Source organism: Erinaceus europaeus, chromosome 21 (genome assembly GCF_950295315.1).
Source record: "Erinaceus europaeus chromosome 21, mEriEur2.1, whole genome shotgun sequence".
In the NCBI taxonomy this organism is placed as follows: Eukaryota; Metazoa; Chordata; class Mammalia; order Eulipotyphla; family Erinaceidae; genus Erinaceus; species Erinaceus europaeus.
In genome coordinates this window covers 655,754-671,740 of record NC_080182.1, presented here as the reverse complement: position 1 = coordinate 671,740, position 15,987 = coordinate 655,754, and the positions used below count along the sequence as shown (strand labels likewise).

Here is a 15,987-nt window from a genome sequence, read left to right as displayed (position 1 = left end):
AAATATAGCATGGAGTATTTTATGAACTGGAAATATAACCTTTTTGGAAAATGGTATGTAGCTTCCTCAAGCTAAAAACAGGGATAAAATATAAGCCCACAATCTCACATCTGGATATCTATCCAGAGGGTACAAAAGCATGAACACATTTTTTAAATATTTTATTTATTTATTTTCCCTTTTGTTGCCCTTGTCTTTTTTGTTGTTGATGTTGTCATTATTGTTGTTGTTACTGATGTCGTCGTTATTAGATAGGACTGAGAGAGATGGAGAGAGGAGGGGAAGACAGAGGGGGAGAGAAAGACAGACACCTGCAGACCTGCTTCACCGCCTGTGAAGTGACTCCCCTGCAGGGGGGGAGCTGGGGGCTCGAACCAGGATCTTTGTGCAGGTCCTTGTGCGCTTAACCCGCTGCGCTTCCGCCGGACTCACATGAACACAGATTGTTATGTTCACTTCATCTTCTGCTGCACCACTAATTTCAATAGGAAAAGCACAGAAGCAGCTGAGCACTGTGTATCTTGTCAGATGCACTAAATTCCTCCCTGCCAAATCTAGAGGGACTACCATCTGATCTTTTCCTATGCTTTTGGGTTTTTTTAGACACATGTTGGACCATGTCTCTTCCATGTGTAAGGACTGTGGATCAGTTCCATGTTCACAGTGGCAAGCCAGACCAAACAAAACTCAGGCCTACACACCTCATCTCTCACCACACCTGTATTCTGGAGACCTGCCATGAGTTCTGTTTTCTTGACTGTCCTTCAGGGCAGCTCATTCTGTCTAATGGGGACATCTTGGTCACCTCAAAGGGTTCCTCAAACCCTATCATTTTCTCAGAATATTGTACAAACATTTCCTGCGACAAATTGAGTACTTGGAGGGATGGGGGAGCACATGGCACTTGCTTGAAAGAGATACTTGGTTTGATCTGCAATATCACCAGACACCAGAGCTGAGAGGTATTCTAGTGGGAAAAAAAATACTACTTGGCATTAATTACAACTTTATTTTCTAATAACGTGATTTTTTTTAATCATCTTTATTTCTTTACTGGATAGTAGAGATGGCCAGAAGTTGAGAGGGGAGGAGGAGATAGAGAGGGAGAGAGACAGAGAGACACCTGCAGCCCTGCTTCACCACTTGTGAAGATTTCCCCCTGCAGGTGGGGACCAGGGGCTCACACCTGGGTCCTTACACATTGTAACCTGTGCACTCAATCAGGTGTGCCACCACCTGGTCCCATAACGTGACTTTTTTACGTCCATGTCACCATCACATTATCTCAGATATGTCTATCTGACTTTCTCACTATATAGTGACCTTCCTAAGAATAAGATCATGAAACCCTGGGGTCCACTCACAGCTGGCCTGATCCATACAAAAGAAGGGAGAAAGCAGAAAGCTGGGCAACATAACCAGTGAAGCAATTTATGAATGAATTCCAAGTACAGAAAATTAGCCATGAGCAATAAGTTTTGAGAATTGTCAGTCCTGACTTATTTCCACTTAGTCCTTTTTCCTTTCTCTCTCTCTCTCTCCCCTCTTCCTCAGTTCTGTTTAGTTCCATCCAGCTAATCTCCAGTACTGAGCCTGCCCACAAAGATCTAATTTACCAATAATCACCTTCTAGTGATGTTAAGAGGCAACTTGGTATGAGACAAGCCCTAGACTGAGAGTTGGAAACCTAGGCATTCCAGATCACTGATTTGTCCCCACAAATAGTTCTTGAGTACCTACTATGTGCCAGGTATTGTTATTTAAAAAAAAAAAAAAGATTTATTTACTCATGAAAGAGAGAGGAGGAGAAAGAACCAGAGCATCACTCTGGCACATGTAATGCCAGAGATCAAACTTGAGATCTCATGCTTGAGGGTCTTACCTACTGTGCCACTTTCCACACTGTACTAAGTACTGTTATAAGTGCTTGGGGTGTGTTCATGCACAAGAAGAGAGGTTTTTACCTGCATGATTTTTTTTTGAAATAGCACAAAATGTACTACAATTGAATTTTTTTCTTTTTATTTATTATTGGATAGAGAAAGAGAGAAATTGAGAGGGGTAGGGAAGATAGAGTGAAAGAGAGACACCCATGGCCCTGCTTCACTACTTGTGAAGCTTTCCTCCTGCAAGCGGGGACTTGGTGCTAGAACCCAGGTCCTTGTGCACTGTAAGTGTGCGTGCTTAACCTAGCCCCCATTTCAAATTTTTGAAAACTAGCATATCTAGTTAAAATACCCTGCATAATGATACTCAAACTCAATTCACCCAATGTTTTCTTTATATTCTTCTTAGACAATTATATTTCCTCAAGTTCCTGTGTTGGGTTTCGTTGCTCAGACTTCTAAAACACAGTCAATACTTGTGCTTCTATCGGTCCTTTTCTGGGAGTCAGTGAGATGGAATCAAAAGTATATTAAGTCAGGGTTGGATGTGGCACACCTGGCTGAGTGCACACATGACAGTGTGCAAGGACCTGGATTCAAGCCCACTCCCCAATGCAGAGGGAAAGCTTCATAAGTGGTTAAGCAGGGCTGTAGGTGTCTCTGTCTCTCTCCCCCACTTCTTTCACCTTCCTTCTCAATATCTGGCTGTCTCTGTCCTGGAGCCCCTCTTCCCCAGATCCCTGCCCCACCAGGGAAAGAGAGAGGCAGGCTGGGAGTATGGATCCACCTGTCAATGCCCATGTTCAGCAGGGAAGTAATTACAGAAGCCAGACCTTCCACCTTCAGCACCCCATAATGTCCCTTGGTCCATGTTCCCAGAAGGATAAAGAATAGAAAAGCTATCAGGGAAGGGGATGGGATACGGAATTCCCTGGTGGTGGGAATTGTGTGGAGTTGTACCCCTCTTATCCTATGGATTTTGTCAGTGTTTTCTTTTTATAAATAAAATTATTTAAAAATTAAAAGTATGTTAAGTCACTCAAATACAAATGCAAGCTATACCAATTTCTTATAATCAAGTTACTGTAATCAAGTCAGTAAAGAAAGACACCAAGAAAATTAAAAAGACAACACAGTACTGACAGAACTGGTTATTAAAATATTGCCCATTGTGGTCCGGGACGTGGCGCAGTGGATAAAGCAGCAGACTTTCAAGCATGAGGTCCTGAGTTCAATCCCCGGCAGCAAATGTACCAGAGTAATGTCTGGCTTTTTCTCTCTCCTCCTATGTTTCTCATTAATAAATAAATAAAACTTAAAAAGAAAAAAAATATTGCCCATTGTCTGTCTCAGCATACAGCAACTTTCTTTTTTCATATATTCTTATTAATTTATTTATTATTGGATAGAGACAGAGAGAAATAGAGAGTAGAGGGGGGGATAGAAAGAGAGAGAGATAGAGACAGAGAGAGACACCTGCTTCATCACTTGTGAAGCTTTTCCTCTGAAGGTGGGGACCAGAGGCTTGAACCTGGGTCCTTGCCCACTGTAATGTGTGTGCTTAACCAGGTGTGCCACCACCTGGCCCTGAGTAACTTTAACAAGTTGCTACATAGCGATCCTAAAATTACTATCAAGGAAGAATAGTGGAAGATAAAGCTTTCTGGGTAAATAGAATTCATTCAGAACTAGTTTCTCCTTGAAAAGCTCTTTCTGATCCACACAATAACCACAGCTCCATTGAAATCTTCCATTTCCTTCATCCTCTGATCTTTTCTGATTCAGTTCCTCATAGAGCCTCAAAGATTGGCTGAGGTACAGGTACTTATATTTTATCATCCTTTACTTCTGTTCTCTCTGAGCAACCAACCCTGTCCTTACTCCCCCCTCTGAGGTATTACACAGCCTTCTGAACATCCTTTCCTTGGTCCTGCTTAATGTAGTATGGTAGAGTGGTGGGGGTGCAGTGGGTGCTGGCACTGAGAGTTAAGTCACTAAGTTAGTTTATTAAACCTTCAGAGACAGGTTGAGAGCTAGCAGAATTTTCCTGGGGGAGTTCTGCAGTGATAAACAGAACAGTGGTTAAGGCCAAGTCTGGGTTAAGCATCTTTGGCAGGTCAGTCTTTTTTTTTATTTATCTTTATGTATTTATTGGGTAGAGACAAACAGAAACTGAGAGGGAAGGGGGTGATAAATAAGGAGAGAGACACAGAGATACCTGCAGCGCTGCTTCACTACTCACAAAGCTTTCCCCCTGCAGGTGGGGACCAATCAGGACTGAGGGCTCAAACCCAGGTTCTCTAGCATTATAATATGTGCGCTCAAGCAGGCACGACATCACTCAACCGCCTCAAGCCTATTGGGAATCTAATCACAACTTGGAGCTCCACCTAGCAGAACTGGGGTGCAAAGTGACTCTCAGACGACTACAAAAGTAGCTTGGAGAGATCTGAATAGCCCAAACAGACTAAGAGAAATGTGAACTCCAATAAAGCCTGGTGAGAGAGCCACCTGCATGATTTTTTTAAAATATTTTTTTACTATGTATTCCCTTTTGTTGACCTTATTGTTTTATTGTTGTTGTTATCAATGTTGTCGTTGCTGGATAGGACAGAGAGAAATGGAGAGAGGAGGGGAAGATAGACACCTGCAGACCTGCTTCACCGCCTGTGAAGCGAACCCCCTGCAGGTGGGGAGCCAGGGGCTCGAACCAGGATCCTTCGGCCTGTCCTTGCCCTTTACGTCTCGTGCACTTAACCCGCTGCGCTACTGCCAGACTCCAACCTGCATGATATTTATATTCTGTTAGAGGAGAGGAGAAATTAAATGCTTTTGGAAGGCTGGATTACAGGTTCCAGTCTGGGAACATTGACTGCCAGAGAGCCCCGTCCTACCCCACTAAGGAAAGAGAAACAGCCTGGAGGTATGGATCGACCTGCCAATACCCAAATCCAGCAGAGAAGCAATTACAGAAGCCAGAACTCCTACCTCCTGCACCCCCAAAACAACTCTAATCCATATTACCCGTGGAGAACAAGTGATTAGAGGAAGAGGATAAGAGGGCTCTGAACTCCAGCTCCATCAGGTCCCAGAGAGAGGATGACAAGGGGAGAGAGATTTGGATGTAGCAGTAGGGTTATGTGTGGCTTGGAGGGGGAGAAAGGATTGGATCGGGAAGAAAAAGGAGGCAATTATGTACAAATGTAGATAGATAGTTGTAAAGATAACAGTTAACCCATGTCTGCCACCTTGGGACCACCATGGTTTGCAGTAGAGGAACTTGGGATTCAGAACTCTGGTGGTGGGAACAGTGTGGAATTATACCCTTGTTGACATGTGATTATGTAAATCAATATTGAATCAATAATAAAAAAAAAGAAAAAAATAGTAAAACAGAGCTCACATGAAGATCAATCTTCTCCAAAAATGTTGTATTTCAATGTTAAAGTATATTCACTTTATCAAGAAAGAAACAAAAGAGTCCCGGTTGAGAAGAAATTTAAACAAAGGTGATGGAGTTACAGGGCATAGATATTAGTGAGAAAAGCATGAAAGCAATGGTAACAGCTGTGAAAAGGCAAGAAGGGAGCATGCACCTGCGTATTGAAGAGTTGCAGTAACCGGACTGGGGTAGATAGCATAATGGTTATGCAAACAGACTCTCATGCCTGAGGATCCAAAGTCCCAAGTTCAGTCCCCTGCACCACCATAAGCCAGAGCTGAACAGTGCTCTGGTTAAAAAAAAAAAAAAAAAGAAAAAGAAGAAAAAAAAAAGAGTTGCAGTAACCAAGAGACAGGAAGTGAAGGGAGATGGGTAAGGAATCCAAGACCAAATGCAGTCACATGATAAAGAGACCCATAAACTTGTCTCTGGCTTTTGTCTTGAAGTCAGTGAGTATTGACTGCAGACTTTGGTAGAGGAACAGTGTGATTTGGTTTGAAGTTATTTGGTAATTTCCTCTGGGAGAAGGATGAGGGACAAGTCAGGAAGATGTAGTAATCCTGGGGAAAGAGAATTGTAGTTCTGAGTAGGAGGATGTGGGAGAAGGGAAAACAGTGGCATCTGGATGTAGTTTTTGATAGGCACAATGGGATTTCTTGGTGTATTTATGTAAGAGAAGCAGTGATGGAAGACTTGAAGTGTTTGGGTCTTAGCCACTAGAAAAAGGAAGTGTCCATCCACTGGGATAGGGAAACTCCCAGAAGAACAACTTGATGAAGGAGTAGGAATTGATAGTTCAGGTTTGGACTATCAATTTCAGCAAAACTGAGCTGCCCTCTGGATGTCCGGGGGAATTGTTTGATACTCAGCTGGATGTAAAAAAGTCTTCAGTCCTGGGGGAAGATCTCAGTTAGGAAGTCATTAGTGAATAGGTGAGTTTTTTTTTTTTTTTTTTTTTTTTAGTTTTATGGTTTATAAGGTTTTTTTTTCAATTTTGTGGTTTACATGATTTTTTTTTTTTAGTTTTGTGGTTTATAAGATTTTTTTTTTTTTTAGTTTTGTGGTTTACAAAATTGTAAGATCACAGGGTAGTTCTGTGCCTGCCGCCTCAACAATAACCATCATAGTCCTCACAAAGTCCTAAAGACAATTTGGTGTTTTTTTTAATTTTTATTTTTGCAAATTCCTGTATTTCAGTTCCCTAAAATTCACTTAAGTAAAATGACTCAGTGATTGTCTTTCATCTCTTAACTTAGTCTAATCACTTCCACTTCTACACATGTTGTCTCAAAGGACACAATATCTCTTTTGATTGCAGAATAGTATTCCATTGAGTATAGAGCCTGTAGCTTCTTCATCCAGTCATCTGTTGATGGCTCTTTAGGCTGCGTCCACTCTTTGACTGTTGTTAATAATGCAGCTGTGAACATGGGGGTGCATGTCCCTTTGGATTAATGTCTGCATGTTCTTTTGATAAGTTCTGAATGGGTGTCTTTTTTTTTTTTGAGATCCTACATATCCTAAACCAAATATGACTATCTATTTAATCTCAGCCAGAATATCTACTCTCTCAGATTCTCATTTTTCTCCTTTCTAAAGTGATAAAAGTAGTCTAACATTCATGCTTTTTAAAATTTATTTATTTATTTATTTATTTATTTATTCCCCTTGTTTTTTTATTGATGTAGTCATTTTTGTTGTTGTTGGATAAGACAGAGAGAAATAGAGAAAGGAGGAGAAGACAGAGAGGGGGAGAGAAAGACAGACACCTGCAGACCTGCTTCACCGCCTGTGAAGCGACTCCCCTGCAGGTGGGGAGACAGGGACTCGAACCGTGATCCTTAAGGCGGTCCTGTGCTTTGCGCCACATGCACTTAACCCATTGGCTACCGCTCGACTCCCACATTCATGATTTTTAACCATGTTTTAGGAATGCTACAGTTCTGTTGACAGAGCTACAAGCATTAGAAAGTGTTTGCTTTCCCATTGCCTAAGCCAACAGTGAGAGTCAGACCTACATTTAGAAATGGGCCAAACTGATGTTTATGATGAATATTCTATAGTGGAGTAAGGTGGGAAAGGAGAGTAACTTTCAAGGCTAAAAAAAAAAAAAATCAAAAGTATCTTCTTTAAAAAGCAGATGTGTGTTTCAGTTACCAGTGGGACATGTATAAAGACACAGGTTGAGGCCAGGTGGTGGCGCACCTGGTTGAGCGCACATGTTACAGTGTGCAAGGACCCAAGTTTGAACCCCTAGTCCTCACCCTCAAGGGGAAAGCTTTGTGAGTGGTGAAACAGGGCTGCAGGTATCTGTTTCCCCTTTCCTCTCTATGATTGACTGTCTCTATCCAATAAATAAATAAAGATAATCAAAACATTAAAGACACAGGTTAACAATAACTATTATCTTTAGAACACTTGCTATTTCCTCTCTAAAAGACATTTACCAAAATCCCCATCCAAAGCCTGAAAATTGACATTCCACTTCTCAGTTGAGTATTCAGAATCTCCTTTAACCCGAAAATCATGAACAAGTGATTATTTTCACTGGAGAAGAAATGAATGTGGACAATGCTGAGGGAGACTTAGAAATACCTAAGTCATTGACCTTCCTCTTCCAGTGGGAAACCTAAGATCAAAGGTCACGATGAAACCAGAACCCAGGTCATCTCCTAACTCCTAGTCCAGTCCTCTGTTCCACTCCCACTGTGTTGGTTTCAAGGCAGCTTCAGAAATATCTAAAAACCTAATGTTAAGACAGAAATTCAACACTGAGCTGTCATCTTCCTTATGTGTTAATTTTCTTATTCTTATATTCCCCCCCCCCCCCCAGTTCTGAGGGTCATCCTTGCTGTGGCCTTCTGCCTGGTGTCTGGCCTCCTGATGGTACTGCTGTTTACCCTCATTCGCTACGGGCCCTGCTGGCAGAGAGACTCTTACCGGAACATTTGAACCTGCAGCCAAATAAGGATGAACAAGCCAGCCAGCTTCTGGTGAGGCAGGATGTTTCTGCAAAGGATGGGCTTCACTCTCTCCGCTTTCCAGGTCTTTCTCTTGAGCCTGCTTAAACTGGAATCCAAAGTCACAGGGACTCAGAGACAGCAGCTGGACTAATGGATGGATGGATGAATGAATGAATGAATGAATGAATGAATGAATACCCAAGTTATTTAGCCAGATTTCATTCTTGAACTTCTCAAGGCAGTGTAGGCTTCTCATCTGACAGATTGAAGCTTTTCTACAGAGGAGAGTTGTATTCTCCTCAGATGTCCACAGAGAAATAAGCCAAACTCTGGTCAGCAGTTTGTCTGCAAAGAGAGAAAGGTTGCAAGGTGTGACAAGGGTATAAACTGAGGAAGACTGAATAGTGAGGGAAATTAGACTAGACGTATATGTGATATGGAATGATTCTTAAGAAATATGACCCAGGAGCAGGGGTAGACAGCATAGTGGTTCTGCAAGCAGACTCTCCTGCCTGAGGCTCCAAAGTCCCAGGTTCAGTCTCCTGCACCACCATAAACCAGAGCTGAGCAGTGCTCTAGTAAAAAAGAAAAAAGAAAAAAGAAAGAAAGAAGACCCAGGACCTGGCAGTGGCACACCCACTTGAGCACACAAGTTACCATGTGCAAGGATGGGGTTCAAGCCCGCAGTCACTGCCTGCAGGGGAAAAACTTCTCAGGTGACAAAGCAATGTTGCACATGTCTCTCTCTCTCTCTCTCTCCCCCCCCCCCGCTCCATCCCCGCTTCTCTACCTCCCCATTCTTTCTCACATTCTGTCCTATCAAATAAAAATAATTTTAACAATAAATTTAAAGAAGAAATAAGGCCTGATCAAAAAGTTTTAAAAAATTCCTTTAGTTATTAAGTAGGCTTTATCCAAGCATACATACACCTCTATAAAGAATGCTGAGCCAGTGTTGGCTAACTAATAGATTTCAATGTCTGTGATTGCGCGTGTGCGCGCGCGCACACACACACACACACACACACACACACACACTTTTATATTGAGACTGGTTTAGGAGAAGGTGCTTAAGCCTCTAAAGTGTATTATCAGTCACTTGAGTTGTATGGCATCATTTTCCCCTACATTTTCTGTAACGGAGAATAGCTAGAAAATCCTTGGAGTTGGAGAGATAGCATAATGGTCACGCAAAAACTTTCATGCCTGAGGCTATGAAGTCCTAAATTCAATCCCCAGGACCACCATAAACCGGAGCCGAGCCATGCTCTGGTTAAGAGAGGGAGGAGAGAGAGAGAGAGAGAGAGAGAGAGAGAGAGAGAGAAGGAGAGAGAAAGAAAGGAAGGTAAGAAAGAAGGGAGGAAAGAAAGCAAGCCCTGTAGCGCTGGTTTTTATCTTCTACCTCTACTTTCAGAGATGGATGTTTTTATAATTCTGATTTTTATTCATTTTTTAAAATATTTTACTTTGATATGGCTTATTCATGCGCTTGATGAGATAATTATTTAATTTCTGCAGGTAAATCTGAGATGGTAAAATAAAGGGAAAAGTGGGTGGATGCCGGGAGCCAGCCCCGGCGAAAGTAATTCAGAGACCCTGAAGGAAAGGGGGAGTCAGCGAGATGAATGAAGTGAGAGACACGTCAGCTGTTTCAGGTGCAGGAGAGAGGCGTCTCTCTGCCCTCTGTCTGCAGAGGTTTATTATTTAAACACTTTTTGCCCGGATATAGTTGACATTATTTTATTATTTATTAGTAAAATTATTTTCATTAACATCAAGGATACAGATGACATCATGTATAATTGTTTTCATTAACATCAGGAATGACCTTAAACAACATTATTATTACTATAGGTATGTTTTCTTTAGAAATTATCAATTTAAGGGAAAATGGCTTCAGTTTAGTCCAGGACTTTCCGCTTTGCAGTTAGCCCTAGCCTGCTGGGGCTGTGCCGTACAGCAGGCCTGACTTTGCTCCTGCCAGGTGGAGGTGACTCAGTCAGTAGAGTGTGTGCCCTGTGTAAGGTCCTGGTTTCAAGTCCCAGCACTATGCAAGAGTGCCAGGGGCAGCACTGGGAGAACTCTATGGATGCTTGAACAGAGTTGTCGTGCCTCTCCTCTCTGTCTTACCATATCATGTCCCTCTGACACTAATAAAGAATGAAGAAATCAACCCCAAAATAGCAAGGCCCTGGGTTCAATTCTCAGGGCGCCATTCATCTACCCACCCCACCCCCAAAAAAAATTTAACTAAAGATGATGATTCCTTGTCCTGGATCTGCTCTGGCTTTAGGCCACCAACTTGGGCCTAACAGTGATATACTGTTAAATCTTGGTTTTGTTATCTAAAAATGAAGAGTCCAGACTAGAGGAATATAAAAGTCACATCTAGTTCTCATGTCCCATAAACATTTTTTAAAATGTTGTGTCACTTGTTAAGCAAGCACCTTCATGAATAATGTCATTGTTTCTTTTTTAAAATTGTTTTATTATCTTTATTTATTTATTGTGTAGAGACAGCCAGAAATCAAGAGGGAAGGGAGAGATAGAGAAGAGAAACAGAGAGACACCTGCAGCCCTGCTTCACCACTCGTGAAGCTTTCTCCCTGCAGGTGGGGAATGGGGGCTTGAACCTGGGTCCTTGCACATTCTAACATGTGCGCTCAACCAGGTGTACCACCACCCGGCCCCCCAATGTCATTGTTTCTAACCTACAATTCATTCTGGATGATTTTATTCTTCACTAATTCTCTGAACATTCATTTGATGGGGAACTTGATCCCAGTCATCATTCATGAGTAGTGTTCTTCACCTCCTCATACTAGTCAAGATCCCAGAATGTACCTGCTGAGAAGAACCACATAAAGGTTCTCTGCTCTTCATCCAGTTCCCCAGTAGCTCACTGTCTGTACCTACAGTCTCTTAATGGCAGGCAGAGGATATCTGTGTGTTGACACCCAAGGCCACACATCTGATGTTCAGTAGCTTGACCTCATCATCTCCTACCTGAGGTGATCCTCGCAGGCAAATACCAGGAACTTTACTCAGCAGAGAACCCACAGCTAAAACCCCTTCCCATCCATAGGTCTCAAGAACCTTCCTCTCCCCTTGGGTCCTACAACTTCCACCTGTTACACTCCAAGCACTCACTTCTCTCACCCTCATTTCCTATTTAATTCTCACTGTGTCAGAACTATTTCAAGTGAGTAGCTTTGTCATGTATGAAACCCAGGTTTGAGCCCAGCCCCCATAGCACTGAAGGAAGCTTTGGCTGTGTGGTTTCTTTTACTCTCTGTCTTTCTGCCTCCTTGTCTTTAACTGCAATAAAAATTCTGGGAGGACAGATGGTGGCGCACCTGGCACAGATTACAGTGAGCAAGGACCTGGGTTCAAGCCCCTGGTCCCCACCTGCAGGGGGAAAGCTTCATGAGTGGTGAAGCAGGGCTGCAGGTGTCTCTGTCTCTTTCCCTCTCTGTCTCCCCCTCCCCTCCCAATTTCTCTGTCTTTACCCAATAATTAAATAAAAAGATTAATAAATAAATAAATAATTCTGATTCCCAATAATTGTTTATTTTGCCTTCCACAGAACAATTCTATTGATAAATACTGTAATTGATTTTTGTAACATATGCACTCAACCAGGTGTGCCACCACCCAGCCCCTGTAATTGCTTTTTGTACTTAATAGCAGAAGGCAAAAAATATATATATCACAAATGATCTAGAGTTATAATGTAAATAGTACAAGCTCAGTACTATCTACATTATAACTCTAGATGGTTGATAGTATGGTTGGCATGTCATTGAGTTCATTTACTCCAAGTAGGGACTTGGGCCATGCATCAGTAAGGAAGCAGTGAGTCCACTTTGAAGCAGAGAACATTTAAAAAAAAAATTCTAAAGAAAAGAAGTGGCGGCCAGGGTGCTGGCACACCCCATGTAGTTCACAAGTTATTTGAAGTAAGCATTTTTGAAAGTTTTCTTAAATCAGTCTCTTTATTTCATTTTTTTCCCCCAAGTCAGTCTTTATTCTGCTTTCAAAGCTTTAACACCCTCATGAACAGGGATATACTATTGACTTTATCTGTTCTAGTCATATGTTTTATATATGATTTCAATGCCACTATATATATTCAATTTGTGATATGAATCTGATTCTATTTGCTCTTGTTATTTTGTTATACTGTTATACTGTTAATAAACACTTATAGGAACACAGACTCCATTCAGTATTAATACTTTTCAAATACTTGTCAATGTATTTGATTATAACCACCCTCTAAGAGCTCTTTCTTCAAGTATAGTCACATCAGAAAATAAGATTTCATCATATTTAGTGGGGAGCCTATGATGCAATCCATATTAGCTATTCCATTAGCTCTCTTTTTTTTTTTTTATCTTTCATTGATTTAATCATGATCGACTAGACCATAGGACAAGAGGGGTACAATTTCACAGAATTCCCATCACCAGAGTTCCACATAACAAAAAAAGAAAGAAAAAAAAAGCACAAATAGCAAAAGCATTAATAAGGAAAGAGCAGAGAAATGATGGGGTACATAGGGATGGTTAGAAAAAGTGGGGTACATAGGGATGGTTTGGTCTTTGTGGAGCTATGGCGTGGAAAGGGAAGAAAGAGGGCCAGAGTGAGAAGGAAAAGGACAAACACCTGAAAGGTGCGATTGGCAGCAGGAAGTGGGTCCTTGCAGGTTTTCCTGATGATGGATAGAAGCTGATTACTAGGAACCTGGCGTGGCTGGCGGCTGTGGCTGAGAGGCTAAGTCAGTGACTGTGAAGCTAGAGGCCTGTGGTGGAGTCCCTGTCTGATGTCTCTACTCAAAGGTGAGCCCCGGGGGGAAGCGGGAGCACACCTCATATGAAATCAAGACTTTTTCTTTCCCTCCAGGGTTATTGCTGGGGCTTGGTGCCTACACCATAAATCCACTGCTCCTGGAGACCATTTTTTCCCCTTTTGTTGCCCTTGTTGTTTTATCACTTTTGTGGTTATTATTGTTGTTGCTGTTGTTGGATAGGACAGAGAGAAATGGAGAGAGGAGGGGAGACAGAGAAGGGGAGAGAAAGACAGACACCTGCAGACCTGCTTCACCGCCTGTGAAGCGACTCCCCGGCAGGTGGGGAGCCGGGGGCTCAAACCGGGATCCTTCTTCCATCCTTGCACTTTGCGCCACGTGCGCTCAACCCGCTGAGCTACCGCCCGACCCCTGAAATCAATACATTTTTAAGGAGTTTGGGTCTGGTATCAATTTTTAAAAAATAAAAAGGAAAGAACATATGGGAATAATGTTTCTGCTCTCCACATCTCCCGAGTGAAACTTGTTAATGAAAATTTTCATGAATTAATTCAGGGACCCAGATTTCTTCCTTTCTCTTGTGGATTTGCCGTCCTCTAGAGATCACATATAACCCTTTTATGTTCATAGTTGAATTTTACTTGGAATAAAATCTTAGATGTTAAATTACTAGGTGTTTCAGTGTGTGTTCTCCAGAAAGAAGCCCTTAGGGGTTGGAATGACTTGTGGAAGTTTGTTAGGAAATATTTGCAGAATCAGAATCTCTGGCACAGAGCTGGTGGAAGAGCTCACTTGGTTAATGTGCTGCTCTGCCAGGTGTGAAAACCAGGTTTGAGTCTGGCCCCCATCACACTGAAGGAAGCTTTGGTCCTGTGACTGATATTTCTATCTATATCTATCTATCTATCTATCTATCTACATAACTATCGATCTTAAAAAAAAAAAAGTGATCTGGGAGGTGGCACAGTGGTAAAGCTTTGGACTCTCAAGCATGAGGTGGTGAGTTCGATCCCCGGCAGCACATGTGCCAGAGTGATGTCTGGTTTTTTCTCTCTCCTCCTATCTTTCTCATAAATAAATAAAATCTTTAAAAAAAAAAAAAAAAAAACCTTTGGCACAAGAGAGAAAGCAGGATTAAGTGGATGAAGACCTTCACTTGTGAGAGAACCTCAGCAATGGTTCTGTTGACCCCACAGAAGCTCTGGAACAGAGATGTACCTAATTTGTTGCTTTATATTCCATAAGGAAACTAGACTTACATATTTCTGTATCATTGAGTCATTGCACGTGGGCTGTTCCAAAGTTTCACATTGACAAGTCATGCATACCTATCTGAGAATGATATCTAGAGATAATTGAGTGTTGAGGACTGTTAGTTGGTATCAGCTGGAAGAATAAGTCTTGTAGGAGATCTGGGTAATGCACCACCACAGCCACTACTTTGATTATATATATATATGTGAAGACTTTTATTTGAGGTCATCAACATTCTTATAGTTTCACAAATATTGATCCAGAAAAGATTCACTTCATCTTTTTTTTTAATCATTTTTACTTTTTTAATTTATTTTATTTAAATTTTTTATTTTATTTTATTTATTCCCTTTTGTTGCCCTTGTTGTTTTTTTTTAATTGTTGTAGTTATTATTGTTGTTGTCGTCATTGTTGGATAGGACAGAGAGAAATGGAGAGAGGAGGGGAAGACAGAGAGGAGGAGAGAAAGACAGACACCTGCAGACCTGCTTCACCGCCTGTGAAGCGACTCCCCTGCAGTTGGGGAGCTGGGGCTCGAACCGGGATCTTTATGCCAGTCCTTGTGCTTTGCGCCACCTGCGCTTAACCCACTGTGCTACAGCCCGACTCCCTCACTTCATCTTTTTTACTTTGCTTATGTACAAAGTAGAGCAAAAACATCTACCTTATAGTTTCCTGTAAGAGTTGAAGAAGCTGAATATAATATGCACAGAACAGTGCCTGCTATAAATTCAACTAAGTTACTATTATGTATTATTGTTATGATTATTATTAGCTATGATTATTGATGCCATTTTGCACTGTCTCCAACATATAGAAAGTGACATGCACAGCAGTCATCCCACAGGGATTTTTCATAAAAATAAAATTTCCTAGCTTGAAACCATTTGGGGTTTTTCTTTTGTGGATTATTTTCTCATATACCACTGAATATTTTTATTTGAATCTTATTTTGTTGAGTTGTGAGAATTTTTTCATATGTTTGAAATAGTCATCATTTATTAGTCATATGTCTAATAAGCTGTAAGCTTTCCTTGTATCTTCTTTATGTGTTAACATGCTTGGTGTAGAATTTGTATTTTATATACTTGATGCAAGAAGTCTAATCAGTGTATTTTAACATTAATGATGATTATGATTATAAAAATACTATTTAATCCTGGCAAATATCTACTGAGCATTTACTATGCTGGTTTGGTGAGAAACATTCATCCATTCACACATTCTCAGTTAACTACTACCACAAATTCATGAGGCAAGATCTTCTATAACTGTCCTCTATATAAGAAAACCAAGGATTAGAGAGATTAAATAATTTAAACCTAAACTGCGAAGCCATGGAAGTGGAGCTGAAACTCGGGTTTGTTAAAATTCACAACCAGATTTTCCTAAAGCATGCTCTGTAAAAATACTATGCTATGACAAACCACATATATTCATATATACAAATCTACAGAAACACACAAGTATGTGTCCCATAGTCAAATCTGTATAAGGCTTAAATATCTGATTCCAGATAATCTGGAGAGTGATTCAGGAGGTGGCACAGTCCATAAAGCATGAGGTCCTGAGTTCAGTCCTTGGCAGTACATGTACCAGAGTGATGTCTGGTTCTTTTTTCTCTCCTATCTT

General features: G+C 41.3%; 1 protein-coding gene across 3 annotated transcripts in view; it reads left to right on the top strand.

The window, feature by feature from the left end:
* Positions 1-9,137, top strand: part of ACP3 (acid phosphatase 3) — a 62,532-nt gene extending 53,395 nt beyond the window's left edge. For 2 of the 3 annotated variants that reach the window (XM_060180247.1, XM_016194536.2), the window contains one exon: positions 8,162-9,137. In XM_060180247.1, coding sequence (XP_060036230.1) covers positions 8,162-8,280 — 119 coding nt within the window. In that variant the 3' untranslated portion in view covers positions 8,281-9,137. Of the gene's footprint in view, positions 1-4,146; positions 5,516-8,161 lie in introns of those variants that run through there. The other variant, XM_060180246.1, reaches the window with a different exon arrangement.
* The last annotated feature ends 6,850 nt before the right edge of the window (positions 9,138-15,987 follow it).